This window comes from Hippocampus guttulatus, chromosome 11 (genome assembly GCF_054856545.1).
Source record: "Hippocampus guttulatus isolate MCC_2025c chromosome 11, RoL_Hgut_1.0, whole genome shotgun sequence".
Taxonomy (NCBI): Eukaryota; Metazoa; Chordata; class Actinopteri; order Syngnathiformes; family Syngnathidae; genus Hippocampus; species Hippocampus guttulatus.
This window is the reverse complement of record NC_141271.1, coordinates 3,673,214-3,693,609: the sequence shown is the minus strand read 5'-3', so window position 1 is coordinate 3,693,609 and position 20,396 is coordinate 3,673,214. Positions and strand designations below refer to the sequence as shown.

Sequence of the window (20,396 nt, the reverse complement as noted above, 5' to 3'; positions counted from 1 at the left end):
CACTCATTGGCGACTGGTACCTGCTAGGGACGTGCCTTTAGCGTCCTCTTACACGCCCACCCTTCACTCATTGGCGGACTTCTGCATGCCTGTCGTCACTCACGTCCGCCTTTTCTCTGTATAAAACAGCGTGTCGGCCAGAAGTGCTCTCAGTCAGGCTTCGGAACTCGGCGCACACACTAGACGATCCACATTATAAGGCGTCCTGTCCATTTTGGAGAAAATTTAAGATTTCTGATGGCCCCTTATCGTCGTGAAAATACAGTAGATGAACTATAGAATTTTACTGAACTTCATTGAAATTTTGGGTTGAAGTCAAGAATCAATTCAGACAATTTTGCCTTACAATATGCATTTGCCTTTTTGTACTATTTAATCTATTGAAATTAAGACTCAAACAGGTTAAAATAGACTTTTATCACCCTTATTTACCTAATGTACCTAAATTCCATGCATTGGCATACATTTTTGTGACAAAACCTTTGGAACAATATTTAATGGCGTGATGACTATTAAGTATAATTTGCATTTGAATGTAACCATTCTCTGTCACCTGCAAAAAGAAAATTCTTATTTCGCCACCATCTATTTTCTTTTAAAATTGTCAATTGAATCAGGTGTCTGCTCAATGAGTAAACTTGAGTGGAAACAATGCCTCGGATGTATTCTTCCTCTCCGCAACTCACATTATGTCATCCAAGTTTGATTAATTCATTAACCACTTCTTTTTATTATGTTCTTGTTTTTATGTATTCAGCTCTACCTAGTCTGATTGATCGATTGGGAGATGCTAAAGACCAAGTAAGAGAACAAGACCAAGCACTGCTGCTTAAGATCATGGAACAAGCTGCATCTCCACAAGTATGAATATATTGTACATTAGTTAATAGCTACTGGTTCAAGAAATTCGATTCAGTGTTTTGGTTTGTGTTGTCAACATGCCATTTTGTGTTATCTTGTCTTAGTATGTGTGGGACAGAATGCTTGGTGGCTTCAAGCATAAGAACAACAGGACCAGGGAGGGAGTCTGCCTTTGCCTTATTGCCACATTGACCATGTGAGGCTCCTTCTTTCTTCCAATTTCAATTTTCAGTACAGTATCCATTTGCTCCAGTCCAAAAATTCATAATCAAGACGAAACCCCCCCGGATATAAGTCGCTCCAGAGTAGACGTATTTTCTCTGGAAATGTAATTTACAAAATCTCTGACCAAGAATAGAAGAGCTTGGACTTACACTCAAAATGCCCATTCCTGAATCTTAAGTGCGTTCGGAAATACACTTCGAGCACGCACTGCTTCATTCTGTTTGGAAACTTAAGAGCGTTGTCGCATGTGCCGTTTGGTTATTCTGAGTGCCCCAAAAAAGGAATGCCAGAGCCAGTACAAAACAAAGGAAACAGTTCAAGCAAGAGCTGCAGATTTACTTACAACCAGGGATGCACATACAATTTTTGGCATGATCCTTACATGAACACCAGAGATTGTTGTTTAGTTCTCAGTTAAATGCTAATGCTGAGGATCGATGCATGAGCTTTAAGACTTGCGGCACATCAGGGCAAGATTTGCCCTTAATATCTGTAGCTGCCGTTTTAATAAAACAGATTTTTTTTTTCAGTTTTGACTTTTTATTTCTAATTATAACATACCAGAGCTATACAATGGCAGCTTAATAAAACGATATTTACAGTTTCCTAAAAAAACACATTAGATTAATATTTAACATAATTGAGGTGCTTGGCTCGTTCGAAAAATTAATTGCCCACCTCTGATTTGCATTATGGGACCCTATGATACGCTAGCTATCTCGGTGCACTTCTCTAGGGCAGTGGTCCAGTGCCCAATCGTTTTTTGCACCACAAACCGCAAGGACATGTTTTGATGGGGCATAGGAGTCTCACTTACGATACGTTTTAAATATTTTACAAAATGCAACACAAAAATAAAATGTATCCATGTTGATTTGTAAATTTCACTTATTCAGCCTCTTTGTCTTTCAGGTATGGTGCCCAAGGCTTGACTCTCAGTAAGATTGTCCCCCATATATGTAACCTGTTGGGGGATCCCACAAGCCAGGTATCGCAAATCATTTCTCTTTTTTTTCAACTTTTTGTTATTTAATATTGTAAATCACTGGTGCCCAACCGCCTCCCCGCGGACCGGCCACTGTAGACAGGGCCGTGGCGTGCTGCATAGTGTAAGTATAACCTGCTCTGCCCGAAAACACACACACACACACACACACACTGGAAAGGGTTCCACAACTTGAAAATGTGAACAGTCCTGTAAAGATGACTGAAAGAGCACAGCGTCGGATGAGAAAACAATGACACACCGAACATTTATCTTGTGTTCACACTTACACTGTAGGTACGAGATGGGGCTATGAGTTGTTTGGTGGAGATCTACCGGCATGTGGGTGAGAGGGTGAGGATGGATCTCAGCAAGAAGGGCCTGCCTCAGTCACGGTACTTCCATCTCTTATCCTGCTTCTTTTTTTTTTTTAATTCAGGAATTTTGCTTTCTTTATTCACATTTGTACTTATTGTCTGACAAATAAAAATGCGAGAAATTTGAAATCATCCAGCCATCCATTTTCCGATCCGCTTATCCTCACAAGGGTTGTGGGGGGTGCTGGAGCCTATCCCAGCTGTCCTCGGGCAGTTGGCAGGGGACACCCTGAACCGGTTGACAGACATCGCAGGGCACACAGAGAAGAACAACCATCCGCACTCACACTCACACCTAGGGACAATTTAGAGTATTCAGTCAGACTGCCATGCATGTTTTTGGAATGTGAGAGGAAACCAGAGTACCCAGAGAAAACCCACCCAGGCCTGGGGAGAACATGCAAACTCCACACAGGGATGCCGGAGCTGGAATTGAACTCGGTACCTCTGCACTGTGAGGTCGACGCACTGCATCACCGACCCGGTGGTGCAGTTGGTAACTTTAGGAATAAAGTTACCATGCTACAACCAGTAAATTATAGAATAACCAAGACTGTTTCAAAATATTTTTCATAGCGATTAGCCTATATATCTAATGACCAATTTGCCTCGCAATTGTGCCTCCCGTCGTATCTCGCTCTCGTGTTCTGTGCATACATCACAGGTGAGTTTAGTGATACGCCCTTTGGACAATTCATATGAAAAATCAGACTGGCATTCCCATTTCTTAAATGTCGTAAATTAGTAGACCTTTGTGTGTTTTTTATTGCTGCCATCTCAAACTTTCATCCCCGTGATTCCTCAGTTTGTGGACTAAAATCGCAACCCGCATGCGCACATAACGTTATCTGTTCCGCCCCTCCCCCTCAACACTGAAAACAAAACAAAACGAAAGTAAATTAGAAGAAACACACTCACACACCACACCACAAACACACATACAGGCACAGTGAAATCACGTTGATCACACAGGAGAGATTTGATCGCGTACGGTCAACTCGTGTGCGGTGACTTTTATGGTTAAACGATTTTTCGGTACCGTCAAAATGACGCCACGGAAATGACACGCTACCAGTAACGACAGTTTCCGTGAAATCCTCAGGCCTGCTGTAGTTTTATTTATTTATTTTTGACTGAGAAATTTCCTTGCGTCCCAAAAACGCACATTATTTGGAACTGTGCAACTGTGAAAATTATGCATCTAGGACGCGGGACGCAGAGGTAACGAGATGGCTATTACTGTTATTTTTTTACAAATGCCCTGACTATTGTTGATCAAATTATATGAAATCCATATTCAAGTAAAAAATGAAATGTAATATAACACTACCTGGTGTTACCTGATGGATACTTCATTAATCCACAGGGGAAATTCATTTCAGGACAGAGTTCAAACAAGTTCTGTCATGGAGAACAAAGTTTTCGAGCTGCCTGTCAAGAGTTGATTTGTGATTTTATATGTACGTAATGCCAACTAATGACAGCTCTCTACGACAATGGTACTTATGAGACATTAATGCAGATCAAATATATAAATACGGTGTTGAGATTCACGGTTTAAATTTACTCTACACACGCCACGTTATTTGGTGGCCATTGGTTCGGTAATGCAAGTTCTTATCAGACATTTGCTTGAATGGGCCATTTGGCTCTGTAAATTCTGGTTGTCATTTCAAGTGATAATATTTTTCAGTATCATCTCCTCTCATTGCTGTGTCATTCCTTTAAATGTCATACCTTAAAGATTTACTGTAGATATTCTGGATTATTTACCTTAATATTTTTTTATTTTAGCAATTCTTGTCCTGTGCCTGTATTACAGGTTGAATGTAATCTTCAGCAAATTCGACGAAGTTCAGAGATCTGGGAACATGATCTCCTCTTCTGGCTCAGGTGAGTTTTCCTCCTTGGTGACGTTATTCCGCCCGTTCTTCGAGCTTTCTTTTTTTTTTTGTATTAAATTTCACTTTCAGCCCCTGGAATATATTTTTTTACACTTGGGCAATTCAGCAAATATCACTTTCATGAAGTTTTAACCAGCGGGGGTTTTCCTTTTTTAAGGAAAACTCCTAAAATGTTTAGTTATTAAGGCTGAAATTATTTATCAAATTACCTTACTACATAGACAAATACTTGAGGCAACAATGATGAATCAGTGAAACTCATTTTTGTTGCAGGCCACGTCAATTTTAAGCAATCAATTTTTTTTTTTTTTTTACAATAGGTTTTACAATAGCCAGGAAAATCCAAATTTAGAGTACCAGTACACCACCTAGAGTACCTGTGCCCCACATGCCGGGCAGCACTGAAGTATACTGAAAGAGAAGCAGGAAGAGGAACGTGGGGCAGCTGAGCTCAGTTAAATGTGAATAGTGAGAATTGATCTGTCTCTCTTTTTCTCTCCCTCGCTCTCTCTCTCTCTCTCTGTCTCTCTCTCTCTCTCTCTCTCTCTCTCTCTCTCTCTATCGGTTCGTGGTATTGGCCATACAAAGCAGGAAATTATCAGTTTCGGTTGAAATTTCCCATATCGTGCATCACAAATTTCTACTTCACTTGTTACAGTAAGTGTATCAGAAAAAAGAAATCCTTAAAGAAATCTCTTTTGTCAATTAGTGGAGGGTTCCACTGTTCTTTTTTATTTTTTTATTTTTGCTTGTTTTGTTTTGTATCATTCACACAGCAAGAAGAAATAATTTTTGTGGCGGGGAGGGCTGCTGAAGAGTAGAGAGATCATAGAGGATAGAAACGAGGGAGGGTTGGCGAGCAAAACAAAGCTGCCATTTCTGTAGAGCTTAACAGCAAGTGAGAGCTAAAGAACCCAGAGAGAAGGGAAGAGAGCGAGAGTGAGCTATCAGCTGCGCAGTAGCTTTGGCATAGCTGCACCATGGCAGCAGGAGAAGGTAAGATAAAAAAAAAAGAGAGCAAATTTTATTGTCTGTTTACTGTGGTTAGATTGCAAACCTATCCTGGTAAGTTGCATTGGCTGCATGTAACGGTGAAACTGCCTTGTTACATAATGAACCCGTGATGCGAAGATGCTGCTTAGTAAAGATGAAGGTGAATGTATTAGGTTTGTTTAAGTAACAGTCATTAATGCAAATTTTACCAACCTTGAGTAAATATGGTTGATGTTTTTTTCCTGTATTGCTCTAGCACTACTTGACGGAGACACAATATATAAAAACATGCAGGTTAGGATAATTGAAGACTTGAATTGTTGCTGGCGATTGTTGTTTTTATTGTTGTTATTGAGCAGATACGCCTTGGGTAGAAGTAGAGTTGAGAGGGAGAAAGAAAGGAAAAAAAAAACCCCTTTGCATTGTTCTGATCGGGGACTCCACGTAAAGGTGGTTCCTGAAGTCGGGCCCTTGCTGGTGACCGGTGGAAGGCTCCAGTTCACCATAATGATGACACGCAATGAATGGATGAGTAGTTTTTATTTTTGTAAGTGCAAGAGATTTCGGTCCTTATTTACCAAAGGTTAGTCATGCTAAAAGATGCACAGACTTGGTTGCTCACGTAAACAGGTACGGCTCACCTATTTTCTTGAATTGGCCACGGCTTGCCTGCTTTCTGGGTTTTGTCATGTCAAATTTCAGTCGCCAGCACGTGTACTAAAAGGGCAGCCCCTCGAGTTGGATGAAAATGGGTGTGTTTTACTGGCCAATTAATTTTTCACAAATACAATATTATTCAGAATACCATGTTTAGGCTTGTAGGGGCATATAAAACATTATTGCGGAGAACATTTTTGAATTGATTTCTGTTTTAACTACCAGGTGTGAAAGGCAGGTGCAAACCGGCAGTGATGTGCAACATCAGGGTTGTGTCTCTTTTCCCTTTGTATAAAAAAATTGCAATTTTGGAGCTTCTGAATTAATTTAGTGCCACTCCTATAGAGCCCTGTCAGAAATCTGTGTAGCTCTAGTTTAGTCCATCCATCCATCCATCTTCTACCGCTTATCCGGGGCCGAGTTGCGGGGGCAACAGCTTTAACAGGGAAGCCCAGACTTCCCTCTCCCTAGCTACTTCTTCCAGCTCTCCCCGGGGGATCCTGAGGCGTTCCCAGGCCAGCTGGGTGACATAGTCTCTCCAGCGTGTCCTGGGTCTCCTCCCGGTGGGACATGCCCGGAACAACTCACCAGGGAGGCGCTCAGGAGGCATCCGAATCAGATGCCCAAGCCACCTCATCTGGCTCCTCTCGATGTGGAAGAGAAGCGGCTCGACGCTGAGCCCCTCCCGGATGACCGAGCTTCTCACCTTATCTCTAAGGGAGAGCCCGGACACCCTGCGGAGAAAACTCATTTCGGCCGCTTGTATCCGGGATCTCGTTCTTTCGGTCACGACCCATAGCTCGTGACCATAGATGAGGGTTGGAACGTAGATCGACCGGTAAATTGAGGGCTTCGCCCTTTGGCTCAGCTCCTTCTTCACCACGACAGACCGATACAACGTCCGCATCACAGCAGACGCTGCACCGATCCGCCTGTCGATCTCCCGCCTGTAGTTTAGTCCCTCCAGCATTTTCTTGGATATTACAAAATACATTAAGTAATTATATTCTCAGACGCCCAAGCTATTGGTCATCTCCCCTTTAGACCTGGGAGAAAAAACAAATCTTGAGTCATGCCATATCGTATAAGAAACAACTATTTTAAACTCTGTATTTTCTTGCATCTGGGACAATTCACAACACTTAGGCAATTGCTACTGGCCTCTTCCACAGCAGTTTTATGCTGTCCCAAGTTTTAAGAACAACGTTATGCCGGATGGACAGATTCATTCAAGGCCCTCGCATTCGAGGTGAGTTAAATCTCACAAAACAGTTACAGGATTCCCCCATAATAATTAAACCCCTAGCCCCCACACACAATTATCAGAGAGAGAGGTCTCATTTCTCGAACTGTGTAAAGGTGTTTTGCAGGCACTTCCATTTAACCAGTTCCATTTCATTAAATTTCATTTTGCGCTTTTCCAAATGTTCTTTGCCGAGAACTGTCACGGCTACATAAAGTGCAAAACATTGGTCTCCACCACTTTGCATTTATTTGGATAGGATGGATGGATGGAGGGATTTTTTTAGTTCACTTTGGTTTTCCTTCTTATTTGATTTGAATTAAGACAACAATCTTATGTAACAAGTCATTTTAATAATATGCGTTTCCATGCTTATACTGCTATAAACCGAATGGTGAAAAATACTGTAAAAGCTTTGATGCTTGTGTGCTGAAAAAGCCAAATACATCCTTGACATTTACCTTTGGAATTGAAATTACTGGTATCACTCACTTGGTTCATTTTCCTCTGTGACTGAGTGAGATTTTGGTCACACAGTTAGGTTTTAGAATCTGTATAGCTCCTTTAGGGCAGCTCAACTGAATAATGCAAAATCCGTTCTCTATTTATAACCAAAGAGTAGCTGGTCAGCCAGAGGTTGCAAACTGCGTACTTTGATGCCGCAGCAGACGTATTAAATTTTTCTTAGGAAGTCATTTGATCTGCACACGACGTAGCTTTCAAAAGGATTAAAATGATGTATATGCATGTCCTGTATATATTTGTGTAGGTGTATGTATGCTTGTTTATCTGCTTCTATTGGCTGCTGGAATGAGCGTAGGAGAGATTTAGTTTCAATCTTGTTATATAACCTTTGTAGTCATTTTAAATACCAAAATTATGTTTTCCCTTTTTTTTTTTGTTGAAAATATGTTAGCTGCATTGCTCCAGGGCACAAAAGCTGTGATTGTTGGGGGTTGCAGTCAATGCCCCACTCCCAATCTCATCACCGCTTGCAGCATTGTTGCTGTAGTTGTACCACTCAGTATAATTAAGCGTAAACTGCTATGACCAGCTGAGATTCACCAGTCGATGTGCATTACAGACGGTACATACATTCTAAGCTCACTTACACGCTGAAAGAGACTGTTCAAAAGATTTTGGGGTCAGGCCCAGAAGTGCATTGCCAGCTCCTGGCATGATTTACTTTGGAAGCATTTGTTTTCCATTCAGATTTTAGTAAGCAGGTACTGTTCAGACAAGGTATGTATGGAATGTGGGCGGCCCGGTGGTCGACTGGTTAGCACGTCTGCACTAACGGTGCAGAGGTGCAGGTTTGGATTCCGGCTCTGGCCTTCCTGTGTACAGTTTGCATGTTTTCCCCGTGCCTGCGTGGGTTTTCTCTGGGTATTCTGGTTTCCTTCCACATTCCCAAGACCTGCGTGGCAGGTTAATGGAACACTCTATAAATTGTCCCTCGTGTTAGTGTGAGCGTGGATGGTTGGTCGTCTATATGCGCCCTGCGATTGGCTGGCAACTGGTTCAGGGTGTCCCCCGCCTACTGCCCGAAGACAGCTGGGATAGGCTCCAGCACACCCCACCCTTTTGAGGAGAAGTGGATGAGAAAATGGATGGATGGATGGAATGTCATGTGTAAAATAAGCTAAACATTTTTTATATGGATTTTCTTCTCTTTGTCCTTCTGTCTCATTTGCTTATGGAGTGTGAGTTCTGTCTCATTTGCTTATGGAGTGTGAGTGGAGTAGGTGTTTCATTGCTGTTTTTTAGGGGCACAGTGTGCTGTCTAAGAACACCCAACTGACTCAGCTTTTATTTCAGCTTTTCATTTGCATGTTTGCACAAATCATCAAGTTGTGATGATCAGCCAGTTTACGTTACACAAGAATTCTCCGGTACCAAGGCAGCTGACCTGTTTCAGTGTTAAGCCAGTATGAATTCAGTACACTTACCTCTTCTAACATAAAATTTTGCTTGTTGACTGACAAACTGTTGTTAAATTTCAGAGGCAGTTTTGTATTACAGGTAACATTCGATGGATTCTTTTTAATTTGCCTTATTACTTTGTATGCATGTATACAATTCAATCAACCTGCTAAGTTATTCTTGTTGAAGTTGTAAATATGATTAAAAAAAAATTAATGTTATTGTTGTTCCGCTGTACCGTAAAAATCTTCAAAAGCTGTCGTGATTACTAATCTGTCAGTTAGGCATTTTAATTACCTGAGTCTTCGTAGGAGCAAGTGCTTGTTAGAACAGGTCAGACATTTGATTTAGAAGCTCACATAGGTATGTGATGAACCCTCAACAATGTAGAGGGTGTCAAACGTACGGCCTGCGGGCCTGAACCGGCCCCCAAGGAGGTTCGATCAGGCCCGCGGGATCATTTAAAAGTGAAAAAATGCATAACGCGGAATGAATATTTTTAATAAGGTGCAATTTATGGAGTATCCGCTAGGGGGAACACTCTTTTGATCAGAGAAGAAGACAACAGCAGTCTCAGCCTGTCACTGAGACAGACCCAACACAGCAGACGCTATCGAGGACATGTGAATACTTTATTCTTTACACATTTAATAGCACTCTCCTTAGTTTGTAAGGTGTAGGCAGGGATTAAATATAGATTTTATATGCACATGTGTAAATGGTTTAAAATTTTCTTTATAAATCTAGTTTCATCTTAAAATGCATTAATATATTTTTCAATACCAATTACTTGTTAATGTTTTGTGCCTTTGTACAATCAGTGGGATCAGTTGCAATGAACATGTGAATGATAAAAGTAAATTGCACATTTGTCTAAGGAAATCTAAGGTGCTTCATGAAATGTTTTGTAAAAGATATGCTCATCACATTTCAACGTTTTCCTAATGTTCTTGTGCTTCTTTAGACCAATATATAGGAAAGGCATGTTATTTTGGTTATTTATAGCAGAGTATGGTATAATTTTAATGGTATGGCCCACTTGACATCTACTGAGGCCATATGTGGCCCACAATGTGAAATGAGTTTGACACCGCTGCTCTGCTCTACATTGTTTTGTTTGGTAAATTGGGCGTTCAAAAACGAGAGACAATTTGAAGAGGAAAAAAATGAGATAGGATAAGAAAACCTTTACATGTACCGGTACATGTAAAAAACGTAGATGTATTTTTGCTTTATGGTTCAACCATGAGAAAGTAATCTGTCTCACTAATTGCTCAATTGTGTTGGCCAGTCCTGAAATTTGAAGTTAAATTATGCAGACCTTGATCCTTTCTCAACATGTATTTTATGCTGTGCAAAAATGATCTCTTATCAGCGAGGGATCTGTCTGGCGATTATGCTGTCGAGTGATCACCCTGTCATCTGTCTTTATTATGTAATCTCGGAGGCTACTTGCTGCATCACATGTATCTGCGGTCCTGAGATCTCCCACAAGGGAATACTCGGGCAAAAAGAGCTTTCAGATTTGGTACAGCAAAATGGTATACAAAGTCTACTCTTGTCCGTGCTGTCGTTGAAATTTTCAAGTGTACCCTGACATCTAGTGGACACCGCTGTTAATCGTGCCAAGCTCCTTATTGGTGGCAGTCAGGTTCGGCAAACCTTTAGCATTATTTGCTAAACCACGTTAATTTATGACTGTCTGCACTTTTTAGGAAAATAATAAAAATGCTGATTATGTCAAGAGATTTGTACATGACATTGAGGGCTGCTGGTCAATTTTTGTTGTGCACCGTCACACAAAATGGCAAAATGATGATCTCACATTAAAAGATTCCTTCCTCTTCTCACTACTCTGTCAGCCATCATGAGTCACACAACTATTACACACACACACACACACACACACACACACACACACACACACACACACACACACACACACGCATATACACGTATATTGATAACCTTAGAGGCAGACTTAAGGGTTGGGTTTTCGAGCACTGAGAGAGCAAGCCGAATGCAGAACAAGCACATGAAGAGGACGCATATAGCCACACATATTCAGAGTGAGAAAGAATCGTGTATTCAGTGCACAGCAGGAATGCTGAGGAGGCTAGTGTGCAAGAAGATCTGCTCTAGTAAGAATGTCTTTTTTTTAATGTTGTTCTCTCTTATTGTCCAGCTGTTGTTTTCTCTCTTCTCTTCTACTGTTTTGTCCTGTCCCGCTGTCCATTATTGTCAGCTTCTTTGTCAGAGGATCGCGATACTGACTCTCAGTGCTCTCGCCCCATCACTCCTCTCTCTCTTTCTCCTGCCGTATTTTCTTCTAGGTGGACCTGTTGCCTTATGCGCCCCTATGTTTTTGAATTGTCAATGTTTGTGAATGGCTGAGCATTGCAGCCCAAAAATTGGCTTTGCTTATTTATGTCCGTCAATTGGATCCTTCTGCTCCGAAATCTTTACTTGTACTGTGTGCATCACGAACAATGAGAGCTACGTGAAGGGGTGGTGTTCTGTCAGAAACAAGAGTCACCTTTCTTTTAGTAGTTTAACATTGCCTAAGGGTGTGGTAAAAACATGGTGGGGAGAAATGTAGCTCTTCTGATGAACCTTCACTTGTGTTTTGAACCAAGGATTCTAGCTGCAAACATTCACGAGGTTCATTGAACAGCAAGTACACAGTGTCATGATATCTGCTTCAGGCAAATCCCTCGTGTGAATAGTCATGTCGGGTAGGTGATATAGGTCTGTGTACGTCTGCCGGACTAGATTAAGCTCAGATGGATGGCTAGAGAAATGCTAAAGAGACGCATGCACAAGCCCTGACAAACTCACTCAGTAGCACGCTTTTGTTGATCGTACCACAATGTTACATCGTATTCATCTTGTACCACAATGCAGAGCTGACTTGGGTTGTACACTGGGCTGATAAATGAAAGGTGAAGCATTTCAGCATAAAACCCAATTCCAAATAGGAAGGGCATTGTGTGAAAAAAATCTATCCTTTGCATTAAACACTGAGAGCAAAATTTATTGTCTGTACTTAGAGACTTGCTGCAAGCCAGCACCGTAACACACAATTTTGTATTTTTAATGATTTCTGGATTCTTAAATGTATGCTCATTTTTGTTTTACAGATAAGAACTTTGAAGATGAGGACTCTGTTGATGGAGGCCGGTCCTCCTCTTCCTCATCCTCCAAAGCACCTCCAAGTGGCAGGAGGACTGTAATGACTGCTAGAAGACCCAGCTCAGCAACCCCAGCAAAGGCCACAGGTGTTTGTCTGAATGTGTGTGGCAGTGCTGTCAATGACAGATACACACTGTCAAGTATTTGTAAGCTCATAACATGCTACTTGTTTGCTTGTGATACTTCAAGGTAAAGAAGCAGCTGCTGGTGCTGTTGATGAAGAGGATTTCATAAAATCTTTTGAAGATGTGCCCTCCGTCCAGGTATTTGAAAATATGACAGCATCATAAGTAGAGGTATCAATTTATCGCGTTAACTGCAAATAATTAATTATTCATATTTAGCGTGTTATGTTTTTTAATCACGTTAATCTAAATTTTAATCTCTAACTTTATTGTTTCTGTAGGTGGGTTGCCTTTTTCGAATATCCCTTTTCATGTGTTGGCTTTTCAAAAACACCCTGACGGCATGATTGATTTACTCTTGAAAAGTAGAGTGTTGTGCCTAATTTGTAAGAAGGAGTTTGCTGACCACCAAAGCAGCTCAAGTTCAGCCTCCCACATTAGTGCATCCACAGCTAATGTTAGCACCAAAAGCGTTAGCAATATAGCGAGCTACAGCAAAGCTCGTCGCCAAATTAAACTCGAGGAGAACACCCCGCATACGAGGCATGAAGTCAGCATAGTTGCTGTGTCCTCAGTCGCCGACCAGAAGTGGTTGATGTTTATTTCGGCACTTTATTTTCTCATGATGAACAGTGTTATTTCTGAAGTGGCAACTTACAGAGCTGTTATTTAAGGGTCTCTTATTTATTTTTTATTATCCGAAGCAAGTTCAGTGTTGAATACTTGTATTGATCAGAAAATTCTTGTTACTGTTTTTGATATGTTAACCTAAGCACTTTTTATGGACCTGATGTTCTATTTTTATTTTTATTTTGTAATTATTTGGAGATTTACAAAAACAAAATGGTGATATTCACCCTGGTGGTTGAAACTAAAGGTTACAGGTAGGATTTGGGACTAGTCTCAACTACACCAGCAAGTGAATAGCTCGGACTGCATCTGTTCAAGTATGTTTACGAACAATGAAAGACTTTATAATGCCACTTTTTTTGTCTTTTGATCTGCCTCAATAGTGTAATGAATTAAAAATGAAAATAGGGGTTTTCTCAGCACTTTTTAGATGAGATTAAAATATAGATGATTAGATCAATTAATTACAGATCATAATTAATCTCAAATTTTTTAATCGCGTGACAGCACTAATCATAAGATTGCAAAATAACTCGTTCGAATGGTAAGGACGAAACTTGTATCTCCCCTCACCAGATTTACTCGAACAGAGAGCTGGAAGACCAGCTGACAAAGATTCGAGAAATTCTGTCAGATGACAAGCATGACTGGGAGCACAGAGTAGTAGCGGTAAGTCAAACATGCACCTGCTCAATATTTGCTAACTGCACACTTTTCTCATTCAAATTAGTCAGAATATGAATACCAGACAACTCCACATGCATAAAGTGTAAAGAGGATCTTATCTGTTTATCGTGGTCCCCTTTTAGCTAAAAAAAGTTCGCTCGCTCATGCTGGCTGGGGCGGCGGAGTATGAAGGCTTCCCTCAGCAGCTCCGTTTGTTGGAGGCACCGCTCAAACTGTCGGCTAAAGATCTACGCTCCCAGGTGGTCCGCGAGGCCTGCATCACTCTCGGGTACGCTGAAAAAGTGCAATCCTATCTTATGAGCTCTTCACTTTTTTTTTTTCAAGACACAGCTTGTCCCCCCCACCCATGACTATATTTAACCCGTTAATCTGTTCAGGGGTTGGCATTGTTCAGTGTGGAAAAAAATCTTGGAAAAAGTTTTTAAAAAATCCTTGATTGATCATACAGAAAACATTTTGAGACAAGCCATGACATAAAATAAAATGGAGAAAAGGAACAAAAACAAAGAGAGGGCAACATATACAAATATGCACATTCAACAGGAGTAGGAAGAAGCAAAAGAAAACAAAACCTACTCTGACACTTGAAAATGACATGTTTTGGATTCCTGTCAAAACTGGGAAAAGGCTAATAATATCAAGCAAAACTGTCATGTCATCATTAATCGGTATATCAGTCTGTGCATTGACTGATCACATTTTAGTTAGGTTGATACCATGGATCAACTGTGCTCCCTTGTAGTATTCACAGTGCTCCGATTTTTCCACATTTCGTTTCAGGCTTCTTCCAAAATGGAATTCCTTATTTTTTTTTAAATCAAAATTCTTCACATAACACTTCATGATGACAACTTGAAGTATGTTTTAATTTTTCATTTAAAATTTTTGAAAGTACATTGTTTTTTCAGACTCTGGCTCATGTGCCGACCGGTAGCAATTGTCATATTGTCTTGCGATTGTGTATTTCTTTATTATTTATATCATATATTTATATTACGATATCTCTCTCTCTCTCTCTCTCTCTCTCTCTCTATATATATATACTGTATATACACACACACACACACACACACACACACACACTCAATTAAGCTAATGAAGATTCACATTGCTCTTCTGTGAAATGAGCATCAAGCCTTCTGAACAAAAACATGCTTCATTTACATTTTATTACAACCCAAATGAAATGGAATCTCCTTAAAATGCAAGATTAAAAAACTGTGAGTTGACGAATGGACCGTGGATATGGACAGGCGTTACCATTTGTAGATGTTCGGACCCCAAAGTAGGCACAGAATGGTTTGGAATGTAACAAACAATTCTTTGATTGTACAAGTTAACACATGAAAACCTGATACGTTGTATGAAGAACAAATAATGGAAAAGATAAACCTTCTGCTGGGTATCCAGGTCCAGGAAGAGAAGAAGCTTATTTACCTTCTGGTTGAGTCGAAGGACCTGTGGCCAAAGTCAAACTGTGAAAGGGTTTTTACTAGAGCTGTCAGTTTAGCGCGTTTTTATTGGCATTAATTTCAATGAATTTTAACGGGATTAAATTTTTTCTCGCGAGATTAACGCGGCACACGTCACAGCCTGACTGCTGTGTTCAAAGCAAACTTGAGAAAAACGAGGTATGCAACCATGGTTTAAATCCACTATAGGCTGAGTACTAGTTTACCTTAGATGTGCACTTTATAATGTTATATTGCTCTGTTTTGATTCCATAAAAAGAGCTGTTAAAGCAGCTGTTGTGTGACAAAATATTTTTTTCACTGTGGTTGATGGACAGTAATAAATATTGTGTGAGAGATTTTGTGTGAATAACTGCTCCAAGTGAAAAATGTTCATGTAAAATTGAAAATCAAAATTGTTATTTCAGTAAATATTTGCATTTTGCACATAGAAAACTGATTCATGATTCCATGTTGATGAGAGCATTAAAATGGGGAAAAATAGGACAAAAAATATAAAAGGAAATTCAGAAACGATAAAAAATGCGTGAGGAATCACGATTAATTTTTAGTGAATTTGAGTTAATTATGACAGTTGCATTTTTAATTAGATTAAATATTTTAATCGTTTGACAGCTCTAGTTTTTACATTTTGGATTTGGATTTGCCACCTCTGTGAGTAGGCGAAAAAAAAAATGACACTGTCCAAAAACTACGCTGCTTATAACAAGAAAGCACTGCCTCAAGAAAGGGAACGGGAAGAAAGACAATGGGGAAATGTGTTACGGTGTTTGGAGGGTTGCGATGTTGACAATAAAAAATGAAATTGATGAGTAATTTTATCGCATCATATCTCCCACTTTTAACATTCCTGTTTAGATGACAACCAAGTTTAGTGCCTGAAAATGCTAATAGGTTATCATCTTTATCTGGCCATATGGCAGCACCGTGTAACTCAGTTCTCAGACCAAGTTGATGTTTACAATCAAATACAATCATACCAGATCACTCATGCAACTCATTTTTTATGTATTTATTTATTTCAAAATGTATTTTTATTGCAGACTTAACAGCATTGTTGTGGTCCTATGAGTAGGACTCGTTCACAAAAATACTCTTTAAAACAGAACTCAGCAAGACCAGTCAGTATCTGTATAAGAACAATGCAACTGCAGAAAATGTTTACAGTCCACATCCTGCAAATAGTAATTTTCTCTCTGACTTTGATTGATGCCAACACATGAGCACAGTGCTACTCGGACCTGAACTCTCCATAGGTTTCAAATGTGCATGCCCCATCCTTGATCACTGACAGCATTTTTGAGGAATTAATGTTACGTATCGAAACTGGATGTGTCATAAAGATTTTTACGTGGTAATATTTTATATGCCAAACTTAAATGCTGAACTCTTTTATTTAACATATAGACTCAAAGTCCATCCATAAGTTCTAATCAGACTGCCTTCTGCTGTTATTCAGACATTTATCATCATTGCTGGGTAACAAGTTTGACCATGGAGCAGAGAGCGTTATGCCTATACTGCTGAACCTTGTGCCCAACAGTGCCAAAATCATGGCCACATCTGGAATGGCTGCCATCCACCTCATTCTCAGGGTGAGCTGTCATGACACAGGAAATACTGTTTATTCTCATCTCATCTACATATACATTGTATTCTTCAAGCCATGTCACTAATACCAAATTAACAAGTGAAATGCCTTTGTTTTGATATGCATTTGATTTCTCTTGTTTTACAGCATACACACTACCCACGTCTTATCCCCATCATTACAAGTAACTGCACATCTAAATCAGTCGCAGTCAGGCGGTAAGGTGGCCTTTTTAGCATTCAAGGAAAATAAGTCTCCTTTGGATTGAAATAATTTACCTTGTTTTAAAAGTTGAGTTGCATGGTGTGTTATCGTATTTTCTGCACTATAGGGCACTTTCAATGAATGGCCTATTTTAACACCGTTTTCATATATAGGACGCACTGCATTATAAGGTGCATAGAATAGAAGCCACAATAGTGGCTGCGGCTCCGCTATGCATCCACTAGATGGTGCTACACTAAAGGGAATACAATATAATACAGTACAGCTTTATTTATATCGAGCCTTCACAGCCGCTGCAGCTGAACAAAGCCATGAGAACTGGTCACAAACACGGACATGAAACATATAAATACAAATGTTTTTACAAAACAATAAATGAAAGACAAAAGTTTTGAAGACAAGTGATTCACCAAATAGGCACAAGAACTTCTAAATATGATTAGAAGTCTTGCTTGTCTCCTTCTTCCTTCATTTAGTCCAGGGGTCGGCAACACGCGGCACCAGAGTGGACCTCTTTAGCAACATCTAGTGGTTCTCTGGAGCTTTATAAAACAATTTTGAAAATGGAAAAAGATTTTGATAGTAGGCTAATATAGCTCATCATAAGGGGTCTTTGAGCTCATGGGGCCCGGCCGGGCACTACCCGAAGAGGCAACGTGGGTCCCCCTTCCCATGGGCTCACCACCCATGAGAGGGGCCAAAGGGGTCAGGTGCAATGTGAGCTGGGCGGCAGCCAAAGGCAGGGACCCTGGCGGTCCGATCCTCGGCTGCAGAAGCTAGCTCTTGGGACATGGAATGTCACCTCTCTGGCAGGGAAGGAGCCCGAGCTGGTGTGTGAGGCAGAGAAGTTCCGACTGGATATAGTCGGACTTGCCTCCACACACAGCCTGGGTTCTGGTATCAGTTCTCTCGAGAGGGGTTGGACTCTCTTCCACTCTGGAGTTGCTCACGGTGAGAGGCGCAGAGCAGGTGTGGGCATACTCATTGCCCCCCGGCTCAGTGCCTGTACATTGGGGTTCACACCGGTAGACGAGAGGGTTGCCTCCCTCCGCCTTCGGGTGGGTGGACGGGTCCTGACTGTGGTTTGTGCATATGCACCAAACAGCAGCTCAGCATACCCACCCTTTTTGGAGTCTTTGGAGGGTGTGCTGGAGAATACTCCTGCTGGGGACTCCCTTGTTCTGCTGGGGGACTTCAATGCTCACGTGGGCAATGACAGTGAGACCTGGAGGGGCGTTATTGGGAGGAACGGCCCCCCCGATCAGAACTCGAGTGGTGTTTTGTTATTGGACTTCTGTGCTCGCCACGGATTGTCCATAACGAACACCTTGTTCAAACATAAGGGTGTCCATATGTGCACTTGGCACCAGGACACCCTAGGCCGCAGTTCGATGATCGACTTTGTAGTTGTATCATCGGATTTGCGGCCGCATGTTCGGGACACTCGGGTGAAGAGAGGGGCGGAGCTGTCAACTGATCACCACCTGGTGGTGAGTAGGCTCCGATGGTGGGGGAAGATGCCGGTCCGTCCTGGCAGACCCAAACGTATTGTGAGGGTTTGTTGGGAGCGTCTGGCGGAATCCCCTGTCAGAAGGAGTTTCAACTCCCACCTCCGACAGAGCTTTTCCCATGTTCCGGGGGAGGCGGGGGACATTGAGCTCGAGTGGACCATGTTCCGTGCCTCTATTGTTGAGGCGGCCAATCTGAGTTGTGGCCGTAAGGTGGTTGGTGCCTGTCGTGGAGGCAACCCCCGTACTCGCTGGTGGACACCAGCAGTAAGGGATGCCGTCAAGCTGAAGAAGGAGTCCTATCGAGCCTTTATGGCCCGTGGGACCCCAGAGGCAGCTGACGGGTATCGACTGGCCAAGCGGAACGCAGCTTCGGTGGTCGCTGAGGCAAAAACCCGAGCGTGGGAAGAGTTCGGTGAGGCCATGGAAGCCGACTTCCGGACGGCTTCGGGGACATTCTGGTCCACCATCCGACGTCTCAGGAGGGGGAAGCAGTGCACCACTAACACTGTGTACAGTGGGGATGGGGCGCTGCTGACTTCGACTCGGGACGTTGTGAACCGGTGGGCAGAGTACTTCGAAGACCTCCTCAACTCCACCAACACGCCTTCCTTGGAGGAAGCAGAGCCTGGGGACTCTGAGGTGGGCTCTCCTATCTCTGTGGTTGAAGTCACCGATGTGGTTAAAAAGCTTCTCGGTGGCAAGGCCCCAGGGGTGGATGAGATCCGCCCGGAGTTCCTCAAGGCTCTGGATGTTGTGGGGCTGTCCTGGTTGACACGCCTCTGCAACATCGCGTGGTCAACAGGGAGAGTGCCTCTGGATTGGCAGACCGGGGTGGTAGTCCCTCTTTTTAAAAAGGGGGACCGGAGGGTGTGTTCCAACTACAGAGGGATCACACTCCTCAGCCTCCCTGGTAAGGTCTATTCAGGGGTGCTGGAGAGGAGGATCCGTCAGGAAGTCGAGCCTCAGATTGAGGAGGAGCAGTGTGGTTTTCGTCCCGGCCGTGGAACAGTGGACCAGCTCTCCAGGGTCCTCGAGGGTATGTGGGAATTCGCCCAACCAGTCTACATGTGTTTTGTGGACTTGGAGAAGGCGTTTGACCGTGTCCCTCGGGGAGTTCTGTGGGGGGTGCTTCGTGGGTATGGGGTACCGAACCCCCTGATACGGGCTGTTCGGTCACTATACCACCGATGTCAGAGTTTGGTTCGCATTGCCGGCAGTAAGTCGGAATCGTTTCCAGTGGGGGTAGGACTCCGCCAAGGCTGCCCTTTGTCGCCGATTCTATTCATAACCTTTATGGACAGAATTTCTAGGCGCAGCTGAAGCGTTGAGGGGGTCCGTTTTGGGGGCCTCAGTATTGCATCCCTGCTTTTTGCAGATGATGTGGTGCTGTTGGCTCCTTCAAACAGGGCTCTCCAACTCTCACTGGAGCGTTTCGCAGCCGAGTGTGAAGCGGTTGGGATGAAAATCAGCACCTCCAAATCTGAAACCATGGTCCTCAGTCGGAAAAGGGTGGAGTGCCCCCTCCGGGTCGGGGGAGAGATCTTGCCCCAAGTGGAGGAGTTCAAGTATCTTCGGGTCTTGTTCACGAGTAGGGGCACGGTGCAGCGTCTGCTGTGATGCGGACGTTGTATCGGTCTGTCGTGGTGAAGAAGGAGCTGAGCCAAAGGGCGAAGCTCTCAATTTACCGGTCGATCTACGTTCCAACCCTCATCTATGGTCACGAGCTATGGGTCGTGACCGAAAGAACGAGAAAGAACGGTTACAAGCGGCCGAAATGAGTTTTCTCCGCATTGTG

The 20,396-nt window shown here is 42.4% G+C and overlaps 1 protein-coding gene across 1 annotated transcript in view; it reads left to right on the top strand.

The window, feature by feature from the left end:
- clasp1a (cytoplasmic linker associated protein 1a) overlaps positions 1-20,396 on the top strand; it is a 90,684-nt gene that overhangs the window by 23,014 nt on the left and 47,274 nt on the right. The window contains exons 4-14 of the mRNA XM_086122943.1: positions 758-861; positions 966-1,057; positions 1,999-2,074; positions 2,369-2,466; positions 4,271-4,341; positions 12,309-12,446; positions 12,550-12,623; positions 13,692-13,784; positions 13,925-14,070; positions 16,734-16,869; positions 17,013-17,083. Coding sequence (XP_085979069.1) covers positions 758-861; positions 966-1,057; positions 1,999-2,074; positions 2,369-2,466; positions 4,271-4,341; positions 12,309-12,446; positions 12,550-12,623; positions 13,692-13,784; positions 13,925-14,070; positions 16,734-16,869; positions 17,013-17,083 — 1,099 coding nt within the window. The remainder of the gene's footprint in view (positions 1-757; positions 862-965; positions 1,058-1,998; positions 2,075-2,368; positions 2,467-4,270; positions 4,342-12,308; positions 12,447-12,549; positions 12,624-13,691; positions 13,785-13,924; positions 14,071-16,733; positions 16,870-17,012; positions 17,084-20,396) is intronic.